General features: G+C 33.1%; 1 protein-coding gene across 1 annotated transcript in view; it reads right to left on the reverse strand.

Moving 5' to 3' along the window:
* The window catches only part of LOC123666459 (serine/threonine-protein kinase WNK1-like), a 71,795-nt gene that overhangs the window by 43,047 nt on the left and 5,622 nt on the right, over positions 1-23,126 (reverse strand). The window contains exon 3 of the mRNA XM_045600551.1: positions 404-511. Within this exon, the coding sequence (XP_045456507.1) occupies positions 404-511 (108 nt within the window). The remainder of the gene's footprint in view (positions 1-403; positions 512-23,126) is intronic.

Here is a 23,126-nt window from a genome sequence, read left to right on the forward strand (position 1 = left end):
GATTGAACCCTTGGCCGCCAGCGCAACAGTCACAATCCACTGATGTGATAGTTGCGCTAGAGCGTTGAGTTTTGGATATGTTTACACAAGTTATACAAAAGATTTGAATTGTTACAATTATACTTCATACCAAATTATTAGACAAACGACAGAACTCAAGAAAATATCACCAATGAACTAATCACTTACCATCAAAAACCATCATCTAAAACTACAAAATGACAGTCAGAGACGAAATCTGCATGTAATATACATAAAAATTCAGTAAGAAATTACGATTTATAATCGTGTTCTATTCTTATCAGGAGCCGAGATTCATTTTACTCGTTTATTGGCTATAAAACATTGCTTAAACGTGTGATAGATAATCTACGATAGCATTTAAACAGAAGCTAGTTAGCACCTTAAAGGTTTTCTCCTTGCCATGGACAGTTTTTTCTTTCGCTGGTAAGACGGTGGAGTCTAGGTGGTGCGTCTGCTGCGGTATTTGATGGTGAAGGCCAGACGTCATCTGAAAGATTAAAAAAGACATTTACGTCATAGGTTGAATTGCGAAAGTTATAAAATTACAGTTAGCTCAAACTAAAGATTAAGACTAAGTGTCATTGCTGTAATTATTTGCGTTTGAGATGCGAACAAATACGACTTGTCTAAATTGAGCAACTGAGCAACTTCGACACTAATATGAGTAAACCTGACTAATATCTATATGTATAGAAATTTCGTGTCACGATGTATGTTAGTGATAAGCTCCGAAATTACTGAACCAATTTTTATCAAATTTTATAAGCATCTGTAATTTGGTCCAACTTGGGAGATATGGTATTTTTTATCTCAATTATTAATCTTAATATTGCAAATTAAATGTTTATTATATGACTTTAGTGTCTATTTATCGGTTAGTTCTATAAAATTCTAATATATGGCGGTTTGGCATCTGATTTGCACAGATATCCGGTAGATAGCGCCGTAATCTATTTCTAGATTATAGATGGCGCGTTTGAATATAGAATTTACATATTATTTTAATAAATTATAATTACTGAGCCACAGCAACGCGTGGCTGGGTCAGCTAGTAATATATAAATAATAAGCGTAAAAATGGGCTAAGATTTCTTTTTCATACGGAACGTGATCTGTTACAACTACAGAATTATTTTCAGGCAATGGAAGGAAGGAACGCAGTTAGAAGTCGAACACTCTGTATATGTACATAATTACATTTAATTGTAACAGGAAAACTTTTTTGAATTTTTGTCCGTTTTAAGGTCTTCCTGAATTGTGAATAAGTACTCCACCAAGTTGAATGCTACGTTTTTATTACTATCGTAGATACGTTCGTAGACGCATAACATAAAAACGACCCCAACTTCAAAATACAATTCTAAATAATAATCCCTCTTTTAAAAACATATAGAACATGCAATATGCGCAGTATCAACCAACCAAACTAAGTAGGTAATCAGATTAACAAAAATGTATTATAATCTAAAACATCCAAATCCTGCCGTAACTATCTGTATTAATTCGACACCAACGAAAAATGATAATTCAAATAAATGATAATAGAAAAAAGTTCTAAAGAAAATAATTTTTATAAACGAATTTATAGATTATGTCATTATCGTTAGCAATCTTCATAAGAACAAACCAAGATAAAGTATATCATTCACTGGCATCCTTTATCTGCGCTCCAATCTCACGAGAGCCGAGGTCGCAAACCGCGAAACAGATTCGCTCGAGAGGAACTCCGCTGACAGGATCAATTGACAAAATCTATTTATCTCGACCGTATGATTCTTTAATTTGACAATCAGCGAGTAAAACGCTTTATCCCTCCTTGAAATCCCTATCCTATCCTTACGAATTAGCTAACAACATGAGTTGTTTACATATCATTTGTAACATTTGGTTAATATAAATTAACAAAAACAGTCATTAAAAACATTTTAAATACTTCCTTAATATATGTATACTGTTACAAAATTCAATTAATATTATTGAAAATTCAGTTGATCAGTTGTTACTTTAATTGATTCAGACCTCTTTTCTCCGTGTGTAGAGTCAAAAAAGACAATTGAGCAATGGAACTCACTTTTTTTTAAATTTGGTTTAAATTGATTGAAAGATCCGCATTTTAATAAGCGTACCAGAGTTACGCTAATTCATATTAACTATAAACGTGACGATAATATTAAATTACGATTTGCTTCCTAAATCAAAATAAAAATAATTCAATAAACAGAAAAATAACACGAATTCATATTAATTATTCTACCAGTTCTATCACGATTACGAATCGCGAGAAACATGGTATTGACTCATTCGTAAACGATGTCGTAAAATCACGTATGAAGTGAATATTTTTATATTTCCTTATGTAAAACACCGTTAGTTATCATTAATTATCGTTTTACTGTCAACGCTACTAAATAAATAAAATATATTTAAGTGATAGAGAGTGAGTAGGTACATACCAAATTACCATCAAATCCATACAAACATTATAAATCACTAAACTCAACTCCTAAATCATAATCACTCTCACAAAAATCTAAAAAAAATTCACGTGACATTGACGAAATAATATCTAGTTATTCGGCACATATAATTAAAAATAAACCGAATTTGAAAAAAAAAGCGCGAAATATCAATCCTAAAACGAGTAGCGTTTGACTGACACTGGTCCATTCATAACAAACACCGCGATAAAGGTTCAGAAAACGCATACAGCGTAAGGCCGCTAGCACAACGTGCATGTTTATTAACGCTAACTAACTAAAATTACTGTTTAGTATCTTCACACTGAATATTATTTTTTGCAACTCGAAATAACTTCCGTCTTGAAAAAAATATAATTATAAATCATTTAAAATAAATTAAATAAAAATTATTTTATATTTATTTTTTCGGAAAATAAAACAAAAAACAATTTAAGGAAAAGGTCGATACAATATTATTGACGCGAATGCTTACTGTTTCCTTTTACTCTGAAAACAGAGGATTTTTAAAATTGAAAGTACCTATAATTACTTAAATAAAAAAAATTGTGTTAAATTGAAAATATAAACCTGATTTTAGCATTTACATTGAATTGTAAATTTTAATTTTAGTACAAAAGAAAACTACGTATCTGTTACATTTATTTGTGCTACTTCACATTTAGTCTAAGTCTAAAGAATTAGAGAAGTGTTATCGCAATAAGATTGTGATTTTAGATATCATAATCTTTCACATACCAACGACGGTTATCAGACTGGTCTGTACAACTTTGACGGAAAACAGCTTATGTGTCTATATATGATACCTAAGCTGTTTTCCGCAAGTTGAAAAGAAAGTTGCTCGCGTTAAATACCGCTCAATGGGATATTAAGGCGTTAATATTACTTGACCTCGGTGTTCCTGAAAAAAACCATTCGTTTTGCTTATGAGCTGTTCAACATTAAATCCAGAATTTACTCGTAAAATTAATTATAACAAGTACATAGATCGCGGGCGAAACGCCGAGATATATATAAAGATAAAACAAAAAAGTGTGCGTGTGTGTGTGCAATTCACACATGGCAGAAGTGAAACTTCTGTAAAGTCGTAAGAAGTAGGCCATTGCGATTTGTTCTATCGACGATGATGAGTCTCATAAAAAAAGGTCGTAAGTGCCATGCATAACAAGTCCCTAACGCGTTTTGAAATAATGTATCCTATTTCATTATCCCCTATACATTTGTGTGTTTGTTTATTTATCGTGACGCATTTTCGTTTCATCGTGTTTCAAATTACAAATATTCTAAAGAAGTTTCACTGCGAAAACGCTCGCTTATAGACTGCCTAATAGTTGGAACGGTGCATTATGGATAATGACGGGTTTGACGGCGCAATCTTTACTCATAAAGGATTGTGATAAGGCGTGAGTTATCGTAGTGATGTAACGGCATTCCGCGCCGCTGACAGAAAAGGTCGCGGTATAATTAGGCGGCGTTAACGTAATTAGGCTTTATCGCGTCTAAACACTTCTCAGGTGCTCCTGTATATAAGTGATACGAAAATTAATTAGCAATTGTTAAAGAATTTACGTTACCCTAAAATATTAATTAAAATTTAAGCATTGAAATTTAATAACATTGAAGACTGTGCTGAATACTTTGAATTCGTTTTGTTACTTCAAAGGACTTTTAATTACGACGTAATAATATCTGATGTCTCACCCTACATCGTCAAGCTAGTATTTTGGTTTTTTGCTCTTTATACACTAGAACAGCCTTTCCCAAAGTGGGCGATAACGCCCCCTCGTGGGCGCTGCAGGGATAAAGGGGCCGGGCGGTAAGAGACCCAGAAAAAAATGGTGGCGTTGTGTAGAGGCTTAAGAGGCTCCCCCTTCTCAATGACCTTGAGCATTTAGACTTTGCCACACCCCACCCACCCGCACTTCACCTGATCGGTGTTACGTAAAGGTTATTAAACTCGGCCATCTACCGGCTCTTGCTTGTACTACTAGGACATGCGATTGATCCGTTTCCTAGACCAAGAGCTTGCGTACAAGTTGTGATCATCCATAATTATTATTGAATTTTCTTCTTGTCGTGTCGATCATTTAGGCTATAAAATTATATTAATTACTAGTTGTTACTGTTATTCATTTCGCAGTTATAAAATAAATAAATTTCTAAAATAAAAGTAGCCTAAGTCACTCCTTACTATATCAGCTATCTGCCAGTGAAAGTCCCGTCAGAATCGGTCCAGCCGTTTCAGAGATTAGCCGGAACAAACAGACATACAGACAGACGAAAATTGTCAAAATGCTATTTTTGTGTATGTATCGTGTACACATCCATATGCATTTAGTTTAAAGCGGTTATTTTAATATTACAAACAGACACTCCAATTTTATTTGTATAGATATACTAAATTTATGTTGTATTCTATTATCGGCTCGGTGAAGATCGACTTTAGGTTCGGATCTTAGACCACAAACTAAGCAGCTGTAAATGTACACAGCTCAAAATGAATAATTTAAATTATTTTTTTATTTGAAGTAAATACAATTGCAAAATTCAAAAGTAAGTCTGTCTGTCTGTTACATTTTTATGCCTATCTTGGATTAAAAAAGTAAATAGATTTGCGCGTAAGCAAGAGCAGCGTGCGATGGCGAGCGACACAAGTTCACCGTACAAGGGCCACTGGTCGTCTGCCGCGGGTCACCCGTCGCCCGGCAAATAACCAAAAATTATATTTTTACGATTTTCTAATAAAATATTACACTTAATAAAAAACCCTTCTGTAGAATTATTAAGTACAGGATTCTTAATTAAACAAAAAAATATTCACTACTGTAAGTAGTAAAATTAGAAATCCTATACGGTTTTTGTACGCGAAAGGAGGTCCAGGTAAACAATTATTTCTCTTTATTTAGAGAGTTTTATACAATTATCTTACAGTCACATTAATAAACTGAATCCGAGTTACAACATATATTTATTTGATATTTTTAACGTAACTTTAACGTATACTTTATAGCACATGAAAACGGCCGAATTTTTCTGGGATCCCCTTAAGGGGCGATTTAAATCATCCTTCACATTAGTTTTTATATTAGAATCAATTATGTTTGTTTTATTTCGAATAAAAGATACTCTGTTTAAATAGTATAAATTTGCGTTTCAATAATCATTCTCATTGGCAGGTGTAGCCCGTAAGAGTTAACTTGAGACCTGAGCGCCGCTGTGTACTGTAAGAGTTAACATGAGACCTGAGCGCCGCTGTGTACTACCTACTGCGCTCAGGTCTCAAGTTAACTCTTGAGGGTTATAGTAAAAATCTCGTTTAAAATTAATGTTTAATCTCCGTTAACACAGCTCGCAATAATTAATTTAATTTAAAGTTATAGTGGTTTATAAGTTGGTGAAAAAATGGGGGGCACTATAAAATAATTTATTCTCAAGGTATAAGTAGTACAAGTAAGTAGACAAAATAAGTTTGGGAACCCCTGCACTAGAACATTCGACAAAAAAATTATTATAAGCACTTCGATATCATAGACCAAGAAATAATATTTATATTAAGCTCACAGATAAATAAGTGTTTAAAAGGCAAATAGCAGATACAAAACGCTGTGTAATGAAAACGAGTCAAGATAAATAGCAAAACAAACTATAATAATAAGTATTTGAGAAGAAAATACTCGAGAAAACGTTAAAAACGATCGTACACGAGTGTCTTCTCAGAAGGAGCAAATAAAATTATTTTGCGTATACGTGACCGGAGGACGTGTTACGTTTACTTAAATACTAGGAAATTTATAATATTTTATACTTATGGAGAATAATCAACCACACCGATGACGGTACGAAATATTTTACGTAAATCATTGTACAGATTTCTATTACATAATTTATCCTGGTATCTCTAAAAAAATAATTAACTATCGTTAGTGTTATTTGAACACTAACAATAATAAGGCGACATGGTTCAGCGCATAGGACATGACGATCGAGACCGACAACCGCGTTTTTAAATACGGATTAGTACGGCTTAAGCTTTATGAAATAAGTGCTTTGGAGCCTACTAGCATTGAGAACCTACTAGAGTAAGTTCTAGTCATTTTTAATTTAGATTTTTGATTATGATGAACTTATTTGTATTAGAAGATAGCTGACACTGCGGTTTTCGTATCGCCATTTTTTCGTGTATCCAATATCGATTTGGTGTTTTCTTTTTTTTTTTATTAAAACTTAACGCTTTAGCAGTAATATATTTCAAAATAAAAAGATAAACATTTCTTAGAAAGACCATCGATGACATTATTGTTATTTCACAAAATTTCGAAACGTTTGTACACTTAAAATTTACATTTCATTTTATGTACATAGATAAAGGCGTATTACTATTGAATTTTATTTTTTGTTTTATGTTTTTCATAGTATATTTCCTAATAAATTGACTAATTAATTAATTAGTATTTAATGTTTGTAAATATTTAATTTATAAATAAAAATCATTTCTCATTTTGAAATAAATATAAATGCAAATTATGTCTACTTATTGTAGTAATATCCTTATTACTTATATTCTCGTGTCACAATGTTAGTTACAATACTCATTCGAAACGGATCGACCGATTTTTATGGAATTTTGTGTGCATATTGGGTAGGTCTGAGAATCGAGCAACATCTGTTTTTCATACCCCTAAGATATAACATATATGGCAAAACAACGTTTGCGCAGTCAGCTAGTTCCAGCATAGGTTTAACTTTTAATCCTGTGATAGATCAGCTGTTGCTCGCGAATTCACTCTCACGGCAATAAATCCTATTAGAACCGTTAATTTTGCTAGGTAAAAATTATCCTAATGCTATTATACCCTAGGTATAACGTATTTTGTTGCCAATTTTCATCCAGATCTAGAATTCTAATTGAGTATCAAACATCCGCCTATCTAAACCTTTCGCATTTATATTAATACATAAAATCTAATTATAGCATACAGTAAGATCGCGTGTTGATAGCATAAACGTTGATATAATAACAATAGAATTGTTTTATAGCCAGATAAAATAACTTAAAGCGATAAGGTGTTAACAGTCGGAGTTGCGGCTTGCGGTATCGGCCAGCTCCGCCGCAGAGCCTAGACTTCTCGATGACGTAACACGCGAGAGACCCAATTGTTATTTCATGAATGAAATTGAATTATATCCAATTCCCGTGCGGATTCATACGGACAGAAACAAAACGTTTGAAATCAACGCGCATACGGAATTGGAACTTATTGTTCTATATTGCATATTTACATCTTGATTGTATTTACGAGGCTCATTTTTACAAACTTCAAAAGGAGCAATTCGTCAATAAGACTGTAATTTTTTTTTGTATGTTACCTCACAACTTTTTATAAGGAATAATTGGTATAAAATAAATAGTAATAAGTAGGATATATATTTTTTTAATATTTTTTTTAAATTATAAACACTAGTCTGACTAATATGGAACTTTTTAAGGAGTACGTGATAAAAGATCCTATTTTTTCACATAAAAAAGGGATACGGCAAACGGGTAAAAACGATGATAAAATGTTATTACTACACGAGAAAAGCAAAAATAACTAAATCCCCGTTTCAATTTTCATACATCACCGCGTACTTAGGAGTACACAATAAAACAATTACAGAGCCCTGTCTGTACATGTAATACTATACAGAGATTACTCAGGGGGTTTATTACGTAACGTTTTTAAATTGTCCGCATACACGTGGAAATTATATAGGGGAGTAATTGATACTTGCAACAAGCAAGTATAATTTTTAGCCCGTGTAATGGACGAGTTCTTATATTTAAATCTGAGTATATAAACTGCGCGGCGTCACCTGCATTTACGCTCATTGTTTAGGCATCGGCCCGGATATTGAGCTATCAGCGAGCTGGGGGGGGGGATCTCTTTGCACATCGTGCAGGGATCGCAAACACAAAATAGTTTTCTTCAATAACTATACGATTCGTTAAGTCGTACCAGTGTTCTATAGCCTTCTTACGAGGAAACGGTCCGAGAGGTCCATCGGAGTTGAGCGGTCCTATTTCGCATACAATTAAAGAGATAAAAAAATCATAAAAAATATTTAAACGAAGTAATGCATTACGTACAGTACTTACATGTATAATTGTATATGTATAGCAGAATGTTTAAAAATATAGTACAAATTTGTTTTTTTGCTATGTCTCAAACCATGATAATGTACATATACGACTAACAAATCTTAAAATAACTTATAATCACGGTAGAGATCTCTTATTATATTTATATATGTATGTTATGTAGTAGGCAAACATTATGCGCAGAAGTTATTATCGCGCATACAAATCTCATTGAAAATATAAAATATTTTTTTTAGCTAAAATTTAGCTTATTTTATAAATAAATAAAAAATTACCTTAGATTATATATTTAATTTATACTACGTTAGTGATGTTATTGCAAACTTAAAAAATAAATCAATATCGAAAACGCTAGTAAAACTGGAAGCACCATCTTAGGTGAGTGCGTTTATCAAGCGCTTACTAATAATTATGTAGAATTAAGAACATAATCTCGTTGTACAGCTTCCATTATCATTTAAACAAAAAAAAAGTAAGTAAATTATGCTGTATTGTGTTAAGAAAAATCGGTCAGAGCTTTCGATATGGACTATAAACGACAAACGGCTCCGAATGAACATGATAGTATTTTGTTTAGTGTTACCTAAGTGGCCGCAATGAAGCAAGGTTACACTAACGATTTTCTCTTATGATAAATCTAGGGTCATAGACATTTCAATATTGCGTAGGTACATTAGGACGTAAAATATTTATAAAAACACTAGCGACCCGCTCCGGCTTCGCACGGGTATAAAATATAATTATAGCCTATGTCATTCACTGAAAAAATGATTAAAATCGATCCAGTAGTTTTGATTTATTCATTACTGCCCGTGGCCCGCACGCGTTAACTTAGAGTAAAAGCCGGCCGGAACCGCCGCAAACGCTACGTACCGCGATTTTTAAATCTGTAATATCTTCGAAAATATTCATTTAAATCATATGCTGTAAAGGGCCATATAGATCTATATTAAATAAAAAATATATTTAAGGTATTTAATTGGATAAGGATTAATGCTGTATTGGTTAAAATCGCTTCGAAAATTAGCCATTATTTGTCGTAAAAAGTAAATGACAAAATAATTGTGTTTGCTCGCAAACGAAAAAAAAAACCGACTTCAATTACATCGACAAGTAATACAACGTAGATCGACGAAAAAATAGTCAAGCAACTATGCGTTATCAAAGATTACTCAAAAAGTAATTATCAGATCTCGATAAAATTTATATTTGACCACATGATAAACATCGGCATTCGATTAAATTAAAAATTATCAAAATCGGTACACCCAGTAAAGAGTTATTACGAATTTTCGAGAGTTTCCCTCGATATCTCTGGGATCCCATCATCAGATCCTGGTTTCCTTATCATGGTACTAAGCTAGGGATATCCCCTTTCCAACAAACAAAGAATTATCAAAATCGGTACATCCAGTAAAAAGTTATGCGGTATAATACAACGTAGGTCGACGAAAAAAGCGTCAAGTAAAAACGCATTATTAGATATAACTCGAAAAGTAGTTGTTAGATCTCAAATAAATTTAAATGGGACCAATTGGCGCACACCACCTTTCGATTAAAACAAAATTTGTCGAAATCGGTCTACCCGGTCAAAAGTTCTGATGTAACATACATAAAAAAAAAAAAAAAAAAAAAATACAGTCGAATTGAGAACCTCCTCCTTTTTTGGAAGTCGGTTAAAAATGTTATTGTAGGATATCCATAAGAGATAGGTATATACCATCGCGGAGTTTTCTGTAGACCTTTTCAATGTGTAGAATACTTAGTACATTATTTTGATAAATCTCGTAGGGTTCAGCCCTGCGTTTGCAATTTAAGCGAAAATAATTGTGTTTGCTCGCAAACGAAAAAAAAACCGACTTCAATTACATCGAAGAGTAATACAACGTAGATCGACGAAAAAATAGTAATACTTTGTTCGTATTCCATATAACGCGACATTATAAAATTGTAGAATTATATAATGTTCTACTGTTATTTCTAACATTTTGTTAGCGATTGTAGGCAGAAATTTCATAAAAGGCCCGTCGTCGATTCGCGCGAAGCGCTGACATCGCTTATTACGGCGGGTTTTTTAGTTGAAGCGGATTTATATTGAATTACGGTTTATGTCTTTTTTATTAAAAATATGTAATGTTCATGTTTTCACACAGCTCCGATGCACGACTGGAGTTTACCCCTTCAGATCAACTGTCTGAATAGGCACAAAAAGGCTTACTAGTCTAAGAAATATATTATTACTATATCAAATTGTAAATAAATGAATGCAATAACGCCATCTATCGGAACCTAATTGCGTTATTAGAAAACGTCTGAACGCCATGTCTAACAAGGTCATTCGTTCAGTAGATTTTACTGTTCAATTTTTTCATTCCGGGGCCTTAAATGAAAATCGATTCTTAAGGAGAAAACTCCAAAAACAGTCAAGTAAATACGCCATATCAGATATAGCTCAAAAAGTTCGAGTCAAATCTCAATTATATTTAAATGGGACCACATGACAAGCACCACCTATCGATTAAAAAAAGAATTATCGATATCGGTCCACCCAGTAAAATAGTAATGAGGTTAATATAACGTTGGTCGACGTAAAATAGCCAAGTAAATACCCAGTATTAGCGATAACTCAAAAATTAAAAGCTCAAATATATTTATAACGAATAAACTGCTACTCTCTACTCTAGTGGAATATTGTAATTTGATCGATAGTGAACGAAGTAATTTCATTACATTTTGATAGATGGCGTTGTGGCAAAGTATTGAACATGACCACAGTCGTCTTAACATCGTCATGTAAATACGTGTCATCAAAGATTACTCAAAAATTGCTCATTATATCTCAATCATATTTAAAACGGACGACATGACAAGTATTAGCTTTTGATTTATACAAAAAAGATCAAAATCAGTGCACCCAGTAAAAAGATATAACGTATAATACAACGTAGGGTGACGAAAAAACCGTCAAGTAAATACGCAATATTAGATATAACTCACAAATTACGAATCAAATCTCAATTAAATTTGAATGGGACCACGTGACGAATAGTAGCTTTTAATTTATATAAGAAACGTCAAAATCAGTGCACCCAGTAAAAAGTTATGAGGTATAATACAACGTAAGGTGACGAAAATAATGTCAAGTAAATACGCGTTATCAAAGATTAATCAAAAAGTAGTTATCAGATCTCGATAAAATTTATATGTGACCACATGATAAACATCAGCTTTCGATTAAAGTAAAAATTATCAAAATCGATACACCCAGTAAAAAGTTATTGCGGATTTTCAAGAGTTTCTCTCGATTTCTCTGGGATCCCATCATCAGATCCTGGTTTCCTTATCATGGTACCAAACTAGGGATATCCCCTTTCCAACAAAAAAAGAATTATCAAAATCGGTACACCCAGTAGAAAGTTATGTGGTATAATACAACGTAGGTCGACGAAAAAAGCGTCAAGTAAAAACGCATTATTAGATATAATTCGAAAAGTAGTTGTTAGATCTCAAATAAATTTAAATGGGACCAATCGGCACACACCACCTTTCGATTAAAACAAAATTTGTCGAAATCGGTCTACCTGGTCAAAAGTTCTGATGTAACATACATTAAAAAAAAAAAAAAAAAAAAAAAAAAAAATACAGTCGAATTGAGAACCTCCTCCTTTTTTGGAAGTCGGTTAAAAAATAATAATTATTTACGACATAACATTAGAAAACTCAAAAATAACAGTATTTCTCCACTATTTAATGGATGTTATTATACATATAAACCTTCCTCTTGAATCAATCTATCTATTAAAAAGAACCGAATCAAAATCCGTTGCGTGGTTTTAAAGATTTAAGCGTACATACATGTGCAGGGACAGAGAAAGCGACTTTGTTTTATACTATGTAGTGATGACTACTAGAATTGTATACATAGTTTAACTTCCGTAAAAGCATAGTTTTATTATGGATCTAGTTTTAAAGTAAAAAAATTAAATTTAAAAAGCAATTAAAATTAAATTAATATGTCACTCAAATTTTTTTGTACCGTACAGTTCATTACAAACATTGTACAAAACTGAATACAATATAATCCTCTTACTCTCGTAAAAAAATATTATAATGGACATCTAATCTATACTAATATTATAAAGCTGAAGAGTTTGTTTGTTTGTTTGATCGCGCTAATCTCAGGAACTATTGGTCCAATTTGAAAAATTCTTTCGGTGTTAACCCATTTATTGAGGAGGGCTATTTTTTTTTTCAAATAAACGCGTGTGAAACCGCGGGGCACAGCTAGTAAGATTATAAAACTATACAATAAAACGTAATATAGAAATACAATCAAATTTAGAACATCATCTTTCGTTTAGAGTAGGTTAATTACAACCTAATCGGATTGAATATAATCGTAATAGAAAAAACGCAATTCGTGGATTAGCATATCAGCAACTTTATAGGGCATCCATTTTAAGACACAAAATGCCAAGAGATATTTTTAGCTATTTCCTAAGTGCTAAATCTATATAATAAAAAAATGAATTGACAAAACGTATGCACGAGTATAATTTCCAAACACACACTCACACACACTTTAGCCTAATACAGTCCATTGCTGGACATAAGCCTCCACAAGTTAGCGCCAAAAAATGGCGTGAACTCATGTGTATAATTTCCAAACTAATTACAGCAAAATGGAGCATTCTATTTGTGTTTTCGTTATTGTCAGGACAAATATTTTATAAAAGAAAATTTAAAAAATCAATGAATTAAAAACAAGACGTCAGTACGAAATTCAACGAAGGCAAAAATAAGTTACACGTTTCCAGACTGAAATCGCATTAGCGAACATTTACAGACGCAAAGCATTTAATAGAGGCGTGCCTAGATATGGAATTAGAACGGCTTAGGGCACTGTCTAGAACTTACGAAAAGTTAAAAAAAAACACAATGTCATTCCTATGTATCTTTGTCGCTCTAAATATATCTCGATCCTTTCTGAACTAACTCGGACAATGACTGAGAGACGTAACTATAGAACAGTCTAATTATTTGAAATGTAATTCCTTTTTTAAATTAATGGAATTGTTAGACTTTCTGTATCGTTCTCTCTAAGAATCAGTTTTTTATATCAATTATTATTAAGATATTGTTATAAAAGTATACGTAGAGGTCGTTAAAGTGTGTTTTCAATGATATATCTATCAATGAATCTCTGAACTTGCTTGTCGACCGTGATATCATTTTGTGTTTACGATGTAAGCTCGAATAACGAATTGTGTTAGAAATCTATCGCTAAGTAAACAAAACCAGAGATAGACAGATTATTAAAACAATTTTATGTAATTTTTTTTATCACAATAACGTACCTATGTAGATTTACTACTGTTTATTAAAAATAGATGTCTCAAGGGAGGACGCATCATTTAGATAAAATAAATATTTTGCGAGACACGCGATTATCTCAAAACAATTTTTGAGCTTAAAGGTTATTCAATCTTAGAACGGCAGTAATATTGGCATACACCATTAAACTTTGACAGTAAACGTTAGAAAAATTTATTACCTTCTCAATAAAACTACGTCATATATAAAATACAAGTGTACATATGTCCGTGTCTTTGTATCGTGAGTAAATATATCTTAGGACAATTATTTACTATTAATATATGGAATATTGTTGTTTGATCGTGGTTTTAATATTCGTTTACTTAATTTAACAAATATTCCTAGAGTTAGATCTCAAACATATATTGTATAATATGGCGAGTATGAAAAATTGGAGAAGAGACGCTTGCGCAGTCACCGCTGTTGATTTTATTACTTTGTTTAATAACGTTTAAGTATGGACACTGATTAGATACTGATATTTATAGAAAAAGTAGCTTTTACCCGCGGCTTCGCTCGCATTGAATTTTTTTAATTAAAAGTATCCTATGTTACTTCGAATACCTCAATGAACATGCGTACAAAGTTTCATGATCATCGGTTAAGTACTTTTCGCGTGAAAGCGTAACAAACTTACACTCACTTTTATAATATTATTATTAGGGATTATGGTGAATTATACAAACGAGAACATAGTTTAAAGGAGTAGGTACCTAAAAGATTTTAACGGTAGCTGATAAAATGTTCGCACGTAAGTTACTGATATGCTATCATCAGTAGCTATATCACCAGGTGTTACACAGGCCCTTAGATATTGTTTCACTTTTTTTTAATATAACTAGGTCGGCAAACAAGCGTACGGCTCATCTGACTGTAAACGATTTTGACTAGCCCGTTGGCGCAGTTTGTAGTGACCCTGCTTTCTGCTTCGAGGGTTGTGGGTTCGATTCCCACCCCGAGTCTGGGTGTAATATAAATATTTATTTATATATTTATGTATGTATTATTTATAAGTATGTTTATCGAAAAAAAAATATGTAGCTATATACCAGTCGGCTGTTACCTATAACACAAGCATTAAGTTGCTTACTTTAGGAACAGACGACCGTGTGTGTATTGTGTAGATATTTATTTATTTATTATTATTTATTATCGTAGCTTATAGACGCCTGCAACATCAGATTGCATCGCAAGCGCGTTACCGATCCTATCGCCAATTCCCCCCAAGAGCCTGGTCACCTTACTCACCAACAGGAACACTACACTGCTTGAAAGCAGTTTTATTTAGCTGTGATCTTCTGTAAGGTCGAGATTCTACCCCAGTCGGGCTGCTACATATTTTAAGCAGGATATATCCTGCTGTACCCTACCTCAGTTACCTAACTTTAACTAATAAACGAATAGAAGGAACATTTAATAATATAATTGTGTTTGCTTGCAAACGAAAAAAAAACCGACTTCAATTACATCGACAAGTAATACAACGTAGATCGACGAAAAAATAGTCAAGCAACTACGCGTTATCAAAGATTACTCAAAGAGTAGTTATCAGATCTCGATAAAATTTATATGTGACCACATGATAAACATCATCTTTCGATTAAATTAAAAATTATCAAAATCGGTATACCCAGTAAAAAGTTATTACGGATTTTCGAGAGTTTCCCTCGATTTCTCTGGGATCCCATCATCAGATCCTGGTTTCCTTATGACAGTACCAAACTAGGGTAATCTGCTTGCCAACAAAAAAAGAATTATCAAAATCGGTACATCCAGTAGAAAGTTATGTGGTATAATACAACGTAGGTCGACGAAAAAAGCGTCAAGTAAAAACGCATTATTAGATATAACTCGAAAAGTAGTTGTTAGATCTCAAATAAATTTAAATGGGACCAATTGGCACACACTACCTTTCGATTAAAACAAAATTTGTCGAAATCGGTCTACCCGGTCAAAAGTTCTGATGTAACATACATAAAAAAAAAAAAAAAAAAAAAAAAAATACAGTCGAATTGAGAACCTCCTCCTTTTTTGGAAGTCGGTTAAAAAGAAGTATATTTATTACTAGCTGGCCCCGCAAACGCTGTTTTGCCATAACACAAAATTTCAAATATTTTTCTCAATTTGATCGCAGCACCAACTGTCGGGACAAACGGAAATTAAAATAGAATAATATTTATTATTTAATGCTGCGATGGTAGCGCAGTCTACTGGATCCAATGTAAAACATTCCAAAATTAACAACTACTTATAAATGAAAAATTAGTTGTGAAAAGTTAGTTAAATAATCATTTTCCAGTGGATATATATACATATATATATATATATATATATATATATATATATATATATATATAAAGATAAACTTTACATATTATATTTATTTTCATCAATTAACTAATATTTGTACTCGATAATTGATATTGTTCTAGGTGACACTAATTATTACTTCTCTGTGTCCACTTCCCTACCGCTTTCACTACGCTGTGTCCGCTATGCCCAAAGGTGCTCAGGAAGAGATCGCTCCTCTAGCGATAAGACCGCTTTTGTACACTGTTTTTAATTTGAATATGTTATTGTGTTGATTGTTGTTGTGGGCATAGCTGTTGGTATTTTTGTAGATTTATTTCAAAAAATTTACATTCCGAATAATATCGTAGATTCATCTATGCTAATATTGTAAATCTTTATCGGTGGTAGCTTTACTTTTACAAAAATAATAAACACTTTAAAATTATAATTTGTAAAATGGCGATTCGAAAGTGCTTTTGGGGCCTATTTCAATAAAGTTATTTTTGATTTTGCTTGATTGTTTAAACGCACTAATCTCAGGAACTACTGATCAGTGATCAGGAACCCTATAATTTTATACGGCTGTATAGGTAATATTTTAGGAAGCTTTCCTAAAATTAATGTGGGACAAACCGCTGGCCACAGCTAGTAATAAATGTAGTTTTTTTTTTTTTTATGTCACTAGGTCGGCAAACAAGCGTACGGCTCACCTGATGGTAAGCGATTACCGTAGCTTATAGACGCCTGCAACACCAGAAGCATCGCAAGCGCGTTGCTGACCCAATCCCCAATCCCCCCAGGAGCTCTGGTCACCTTACTCACCAACAGGAACACAATACTGCTTGAAAACAGTATTATTTTGCTGTGATCTTCTGTAAGGTAGAGGTACTACCCCAGTCGGGCTGCTCCATATTTTGAGCAGGAAATTCCTGCTGTGCCCTACCTCAGTTAATAGTGAGTGTAGTGAATGGTTTCCATTTATTATAATTATTATAAATTTTAATACGATTTTGCATATATTCCAATAAATTAAATTTAGATTTTGGTTTAATTACCTGTGTTATCATTATCGTACGTAAATGTACACCTCAATCGCCGATTAGAAGTTATGACGCGTATTGCGCACAAGATTAGAAACATCAAAACGCAGTTACTTGTAAAAACGTTATCGAAACATTTTTAAGATCCTACGTCAGTTTATCTCACCAACAAAAATGAAATATAAATTAATTTATTTAGATACAAATTACATAGTACTATGATATGGGGATTGTCTACGCTGCATTTCATTCAATTTATATTTATTGAATAAAAGTGTCAATGCAGCAACGGCAATGTTCCCACGGATTTAGTTTTAATAATTATTTTTGTAAAAGCGATCATTCCATATTCCCATTTCGAAGTGGAATCATCGTTTATAGGATTAAATTGTTATAATTCAAATATTAATAAAGTTAGTTTTAAGGTAATTTCGGTTTTTTTTTTCGATCTTCTTTCTGTCGCAAACATAGGTAATTTACATTTAAAATACGAAACTATTGTTTTGAAAAAGCCAATAATTTTATTCTGTGCAGAAATTGCTGATAGATTTTTATAAAACATACCTCAGTACCATCGCAAAGATTAACACATCTACAATGCCACTGACAGACACCAATGTCAAACTAATAACACCTCTTGTTTCGCGTTGGGAGTTGAAAATGTTAGTTAAAGTAATGGTTATTAACTTAGGGGTAGAGGACCCTGTGTACACGTTAAAGATTCACATTTATTTTTAAGAGAAAAAAAGCATAAATACTATAATTTTGCATTATCACCATTTTTGCGACGTAACTCTTCACCACACACGTTTCACGAGGGTCTGCCCACTTGTGAAAAATCTAGAGCCCTTGACCTAACTACCGGCCATATTTGAATAAAATCCAATTTGAGACGACCGTAACCCTATCTAACGCCACAAGACTGTTACGATATCAGGTGACCCGGGTTGATTAATTAACCTCCACATATCATACAAGTTACGATTCTGTAATTGAATCAAATCGCATCTTAATACTGTGATGATTAAGTTTTAATGACGTAACAGGTATTGTAATCGATAAAGAGAGGAATTCTAAGAATATCATGGACGGATAGTTTCCAACGAAAGGGTTTGGATGGTCAACAAAGGAGCAGAAGTTTTAAAGATAATAAAACAAAGAAATCTGCAATATCTAGGACATATAATGCGTGGCGCTAAGTACAAATTGCTCCAACTAATAATACAAAAGATACAAGGAAGGAGACCCCCTGGAAGAAGACTGACCTCTTTGCTTAAGAAACTGTCGACATGGTTCGGACTGAGTACTCGATTCTTATTCCGCTAAGTTGTGCGTAAGGTCCAATATGATAGCCGACCTCCGGTAGGAGATAGCACCTCAAGAAGAATAGGTATTGTTGTCCATATTAATGTGGTAAAATAAAAATAAAATACATTTATTGTTTTCTAATGTTTACGCGAATTTTACTCATTTAATGAAACAACTTTTTTCGGATTTTATCGCGGTTTATTATTAACTTTTGATTCCCGACGTTTCGGATACTTTACAGCAAACATGGTCACGGGAGGACAGTCAGCCAGTCCGATCCGAAAAAAGTTGTTTCATTAAATAAAATACATTGTTCCGGATCTGTTACACCGTTTACTGATAAGCAACTCTCACGTAAGTTATTGATATGATTAAACAGCGGAAGATATAACAGCCTCTTAAGGTCTGTTCCTTCTCAACTGATAAACTAAAACTTATACTACGAGGCCAAACAGACCCTTTAATTGGACGCTTAAAGTATAATTTTATATTGTTTCTGCTGAACTTATAATTACGAATAGCAATATTGATAACGAAATGGAACGATCTGTCAAACTTTTAGAGTAAGATGGCTTTTGTTGTTGGACATTTTGATTTTCAGATATTTCGACGCTTACAAACGACATGATCACTGGTCTACATATACACTTAACCTGTTTTACGTATAAATCATAGTTAAATTCTAAAAAGATAATGTCCGTTTGTTTTTGTCTGAACATTTACGGGCAAATCGCCACTGAATTACAAACAAAATTAAAATATTATCTTATCTTTGTAGATAATGCAGTAGCGGGCAATGACCAGATACTGTATACTTTTAAAATCATTATTTATCGAATATTAATAAAATAATCTGATCTTTTCGAAAATCGAAGTTAAAGAACGGATGTAGCAAGGAACGGCAAACATTTTGAATTTGTTTAGCGCACTCCTTCGAATGATCATATCATAAATTAAGGTATCAAGTTGCTATGTGTATAAAATGAGATGACCACTTCAATAAAAAAAACCAAAAACTTTATTTTTTTCTAAAATTATGTATAATGTGATATTTTAAAACAACGAGGCCTTTTTTTTGTTTCATAATATTTGTATAATTGAATTTGCTCGCAAACGAAAAAAAAAACGACTTTAATTACATCGACAAGTAATAGAACGTAGATAGACGAAAAAAAAGTCAAGTAAACACGTTAGTGTTGCCCAAATTCAGTCTTGGTCTTGCAGTCTTGGTCTTGTTCTTGCGTTTTTGCAAGACCAAGACCAAGAACAAGACCGCGTATTTTTAGCAAGACCAAGACCAAGACTGATCGTGCAAGACTTGAGCAAGAACAAGACATAGCCTGCAAGACTCTTGCGTCTTGCAGCTAGGACTTAGCGCTATTTCACTGAGTAGTTAGGTGTAACAGTTCGGTGTATAGGTAGGTACGCTTAGGAATTCTATGAGACGCAAAAAACTGTATCAAAGAATATGAAAAACTGGACCTATGCGCATTACGACTAATACCATAAACATAGCGAATAAAAAAATATCTATTAAAATCAAACTGAGTGCATGCATAGTTATGTTTTAACCATCGGCACTTTGATAATGCGGCATCAAAGGTTTTGTACTTACTTCTCAAAGAAATTTGCCGCTTTTCGGAAGTACATGGTTATGATACACGCGCACGGCTTCTTTTGAAATCTAAAACAATCGTTGCCGCCACGCCGAAATCATAACATTTGACACTATTTGATTGCCGCCATAGGGCGTAGGTATACTCATGCAAAATAATTTCGAATTTTAAGAGTACCTACAGGTGTTCCAAAGAATAAATAAGTTTCAGAGTGCTTAGAATGAAAATGAATACATTATACTGATCACGCAAGTAGTATTATGATTAGGATAAAATGGTAAGGATAGGTAGTAGATGTCATATTAATTCATTCTAGTAAGTATATATTATAATATTGATTACTTATATGGTTTTAAACTAATTACTTAGGTACTATTATTGTACATTTAGTCATTATATTTCTTAAGTTTTTACAAGAAAAAATAGCAAAAAGTGTTCAAATATCACCCGTTTAATAATAATACCGTTAATACCCGTTTAACCCGTAATACCCGCATAACCCGTATAACCCGTTTAATAGTAATTTCAAATTTGTTTTTTTACATGTTTTAGCAAATGTAAGCTTATAAATCATAAATGTTTATTAAGAAACAGTTACTTCCATGGAAAACGACATATAGGTCAGTTGATTTTTCGAATTTCTTATCAAATCTTCAGTTATTTATTAATCTGCTTGATCTTTACTATGGCTATGTTAATTCAAGCTCACAATGTTCCAATTCTAATACGTTTTTCTAAGATTTAAAGTAAACTTTAATAAATAGTAATAGACTAATAGGTAATTGCAAGACTTGCAAGACTCTTGCTGCAAGACCAAGACCAAGACCAAGACTGGGAGCGCAAGACCAAGACCAAGACCAAGACCAGGTGTATTGGCGCAAGACCAAGACCAAGACTGGCTAAGTCTCGTCTTGTTCTTGCATTTGGGCAACACTAAAACACGTGTTATCAAAAATTACTCAAAAAGTTGTTATCAGATCTCAATGAAATTTAAATGGGACCAAATGACACATACTACCTTTTGATTAAGAAAAAAATGTCAAAATCGGTCCACGCAATCAAAAGTTCTGAAGTAACATAGGTACACAAAAAAAATACAGTCGAATTCAGAACCTCCTCCTTTTTTGGAAGTCGGTTAAAGAGATTAACATTCAAAGAAATGATTAGATTTCAGAAAAATTATTACAGTACGTTGTTCAACTAACAAACAGCTACAACCACTAACTCCAAATTAAAACATTGTCTAAAGTTTTTAAGAAAAAGGTCTTTAAAATTATATTTGCAACTATGGCTTGTCTATTGTAAATACAACAACTTTTCAACATTTCTCTGAGTTTACAATCATAAGTCATTAAAAAATTGTCTAATGATGACTCATCATGTGTCCCATGAAAACTAATCATCATCATCATTACAGCCTATACAGTCCACTGCTGGACATAGGCCTCCACAAGCTTACGCCAAAAATAACGTGAACTCATGTGTTTTGCCCATAGTCACCACGCTGGGCAGGCGGGTTGGTGACCGTAGTACTAGCTTTGTCGCACCGAAGACGCTGCTGCCCGTCTTAGGCCTGTGTATTTCAAAGCCAGCAGTTGGATGGTTATCCCGCCATCGGTCGGCTTCTTAAGTTCCAAGGTGATTGTGGAACCTTGTTATCCCTTAGTCGCCTCTTACGACACCCACGGGAAGAGAGAGAGAGATGAAAACTAATCATTCCCTCATATTACCAACAGTCGATAAAGTAGGTATATTTTTGAGGACTTTAGTAACAGTCTCATTAGTTTTTGATAGTTGTTAGTACGGTCACTTATTCAGAATAGCGAATTGACTTCAAGGTGTTCAAAACTCATTTATTCTGCTATGACTAGCCCGTTGGCGCAGTTTGTAGTGGCCCTGCTTTTTGTTCCGCGGGTTGCGGGTTCGATTCCCGCCTGAGTCTGGGTGTAATATGTGTATTTATATATTTATGTATGTATTATTTCTATACATATTTATCAAAAAAAAAATAGCTATAACAAACGGCTGTTACCTGTAACAAGCATTGGGTTGCTTAACATGGAAACAGACGGCCGTGTGTGTTAATAAGGTATTTGTTTTTATTCATTCTGGGGACCATTATATTTGTCACTTTTAGTAACATTAAATATTTAGTACAAATGAAAAGAAAACGACGGTGAATTCATTCAAATATTTTTCATTACTTTATTGATGGGTAATTTCGTGATTTCGTGAGAATTACCCGTGTACTGTAACTACAACTTTTTATGCATGTATAAATGAAATAATAAAACAACCTGACAACCGACAATCCAGCCTATATTCCATTATACTCATCAGAATCTTCGCCTACATGGAGAAAGAGGCCTATGCCCAGCAGTGAAATGTTACAAGCTGAGTCGTGATCGTGACTCATTAGAACCTAAATTACAAAGTAAGCAGTACGAATACTAAGTTTTTAATAATCCGTTTAGAAATGTAGGTCAATTATGTTTAACTTCTTTTAAAGTAAAATAGTTTGCGGTAAAACATCTCCACCGACGGTAAGTAAGACACTTAAATCGTTCGGAACCCGTGCCAAATATATAATTTGCTAGCTTGACCTAGCTATTGAATTACGACGAAATTCACCGATTATTATAATTATTGAGAAAGCTTTATAGTACTGGCTTACATTTTTTCATGGAATTTAGTTCTCGTTATTGTATGAAGATATCCCTTTGTAGCTATTGCGCTTTCGATTTACTGAGTTTTATTAAAGAACTTTAGTTTCATATATAAGATTAACATAGAAGATAGTACGTAGATCAAATTTTAATCAATAACATGTTTGATCGCAGACAAAAATAAACCG

Source organism: Melitaea cinxia, chromosome 26 (genome assembly GCF_905220565.1).
Source record: "Melitaea cinxia chromosome 26, ilMelCinx1.1, whole genome shotgun sequence".
NCBI classification, from domain to species: Eukaryota; Metazoa; Arthropoda; class Insecta; order Lepidoptera; family Nymphalidae; genus Melitaea; species Melitaea cinxia.